Consider the following 2893-nt stretch of genomic DNA (forward strand, 5'->3'; position numbering starts at 1 on the left):
AAAGTGTCCAGGTGGGTTTGAACATCTCCAGAGATGGAGACTCCACACCCTCTCTGGGCAGCCTGTCCCAGGGCTCCAGCACCCTTTTCCTTAAGTTTTTCTGGAACTTCTGGTGTTCCAGTTTGTGCCCATTGCCCCTTGTCCTGTCACTGGGCACCACCTGAAAGAGCCCAGCCCCATCCATTTGGCCCTCACGCTTCAGATATTTCGTAGAATCATGATCTTTCCAACCAAAACAATTCTATGATTCTGTGTGGTACTTAGTGACATGGTTTAGTGGTGGACTCATCGGTGTTGGGTTTTTGGTTGGACTCAATGATCTCAAAGGTGTTTTCCAACCAAAGCAATTCTATGATTCCATTCTTCATGTTTCCCCTTTCAGCTGCTTTGTCTTAGTTGCAGTGACCAGTCTGTATGCTGGAGGGCACTTCTTCCTGAGATGCCTCTGCTGCTTGTCAGTGGCTGATAAAGCTCTTCCTTTCTTCCCTGGGGTGACCTCTTCCCAGATATGGTGGAGATGATGCTGATGCAGAACGCTCAGATGCACCAGATCATCATGCAGAACATGATGCTGAAGGCTTTGCCACCCATGGCATTCGCACAGCCTGCTGGAGCCAGCTCTCCCCTGCTTCAGCATGCACAGCAGGTAATGACCCTGGAGTCTGAAGGTCATCCTTGCTCACACAAGGCAACGGTTGATCTCCTGGGGAGGGTGCAGGGTCCTGGACAAAACGTGCAGAGAGTCTGAGATGTTTAACAGCTGTGCACATCTTCAAACCCTCCGCACCAGAAGAGTGCCACTGAGCAGAGCACAGCCTGCCTCGTAACCACGATGAGCATCGTGACAGGACTCAATGGCAGAAGGTCTCCTTCACAACTGTGAACTGGACTCAGTCCAGCTCTGAAAATTATCTGGCCTGGACAGTTGAACCACTGACGGACGATGCACGGAAGACACCTACACTGAGCATCTGCTGCTGCAGGTCCAAACAGCAGGGCAATATTTGTGTTACAAATCCTGTAACTGGTAAAATTTGACCCGGCAGTTTCAAATGGGCTGGAGCTGAAGTGTAGATTTTGTGATTGGACATGAAGCCCCACTGCTTTAATTCCTGTCTCACTGAAAATCCATGGGTGCTGAGCTCCAAAACGGCAGATCTTAAAGATATTTTGGTGTGTAGGTTCCTGCTCCAGCAGGGGGATTGGACTGGATGGTCTTTCAAGGTCCCTTCCAATCCCTGACATCCTGTGATTCTGTGTAGATCCTTACAGGGGTTTTTCCAAATCCTGTCCAGTGCCTGGTAAGAGGTGGGTAATTTTGGATATATCCTTAGGTGTCCAATTCCTAAGCTGTTTTGAACAAGGTGATATAGCTCCTTAGTGTTCTTAAGTGCTTTGGAAAGATGTATTTCTAGTGTCTACTCTGTAGCATTTAATACCTAAGGAAGCAGGGACAGTTCTGGGTCCCACAGTGCAGGAAGGACAGGGAACTGCTGGAGAGAGTCCAGCACAGAGCCACCAAGATGATGAAGGGAGTGGAGCATCTCCCTGCTGAGGAAAGGCTGAGGGAGCTGGGGCTCTTTAGCTTGGAGAAGAGGAGACTGAGGGGTCACCTCATTAATGTTTACAAATATGTTAAGGGTGAATGTCAGGAGGATGGAACCAGGCTCTTCTCAGTGATGCCCAGTGGTAGGACAAGGGGCAATGGGTGTGAGCTGGAACACAGGAACCTTCCTTCCCAGGCCATTCTGTCACTGTGTGTTTCCCTGACATAGACTGATGGGATAAACTGGGGGGAGAGGGGTCTGAGTGCCTCTGAATATCAGGTGAAATCTGAAATCACTGAGTGTTTGCTGGACCTTCTGCGACAGAGCCTGCAAAACCCATCTCCAGACACATGCTGAAGGACTTCCCTTACCAAAGGGTGGGCAAGTGGGAACCCAGCCCCTCAGCCAGGGACCCCTCATAGAATCATTGAATCACAGACTGGTTTGGGTTGGAAGGGACCTCACATCTTATCTCAATCTCCCCTCTTCCAGTTTCAAGTCGTTTGCTGGACCTTCTGCGACAGAGCCTGCAAAACCCATCTCCAGACACATGCTGAAGGACTTCCCTTACCAAAGGGTGGGCAAGTGGGAACCCAGCCCCTCAGCCAGGGACCCCTCATAGAATCATTGAATCACAGACTGGTTTGGGTTGGAAGGGACCTCACATCTTATCTCAATCTCCCCTCTTCCAGTTTCAAGTCATCACCCCTGCCCTTGGCCAAAGTCCCTCCCCAGCCTTCCTGGAGCCCCTTCAGGTACTGGGAGGCCACTGTGCCCCCTTCCCACGGGGAGGGGGCACAGATTTCACAAATTGTCCTTTGTCTGTCTCCAACAAGGACCTGCAGTTTGCTGCTCCCCTGGCTGTGAAAGCAGACAGGCCCAGGCCATCCGCGGTGCACCACCACCATCACTACCCTCCCGCAGGGATGCTCCCCGTGCCCCACAGTGGCTTCCCGTCCACATCCACGGCACAGCACTGGACCGGCAGCAGCAGCCCGCTCCCCCCCCTGCCTACGTGAGTAAACAGGCAGCCACGACATTATTAGCCCTTCCTTCCTGCACAGGTGGGGCAGCGAGGTAGACCAGACAATCCCTCAGCTTCGTGGTTCTTCACTAAGGCCAGTCTTGAATATGGTCTTTAACGCAACAATGGGATTGAGGTGGGTTAAGTGATGATTCGATACGCTCAATCTGATAACTTGAATAATTAGCCCTTGCTTACTGTGGAATAACCAAGAGGATCAGCACAGAGCCACCAAGATGATGAAGGGAGTGGAGCATCTCCCTGCTGAGGAAAGGCTGAGGGAGCTGGGGCTCTTTCGCTTGGAGAAGAGGAGACTGAGGGG

General features: G+C 51.6%; 1 protein-coding gene across 1 annotated transcript in view; it reads left to right on the forward strand.

Moving 5' to 3' along the window:
• Positions 1-2566, forward strand: part of LOC104532154 (uncharacterized protein C21orf58) — a 10437-nt gene extending 7871 nt beyond the window's left edge. The window contains exons 6-7 of the mRNA XM_010177281.1: positions 507-646; positions 2384-2566. Of these exons, the coding sequence (XP_010175583.1) occupies positions 507-646; positions 2384-2566 (323 nt within the window). The remainder of the gene's footprint in view (positions 1-506; positions 647-2383) is intronic.
• The last annotated feature ends 327 nt before the right edge of the window (positions 2567-2893 follow it).

The sequence above is a fragment of the Antrostomus carolinensis genome, unplaced genomic scaffold (genome assembly GCF_000700745.2).
Source record: "Antrostomus carolinensis isolate BGI_N321 unplaced genomic scaffold, ASM70074v2 scaffold8971, whole genome shotgun sequence".
NCBI lineage: Eukaryota > Metazoa > Chordata > Aves > Caprimulgiformes > Caprimulgidae > Antrostomus > Antrostomus carolinensis.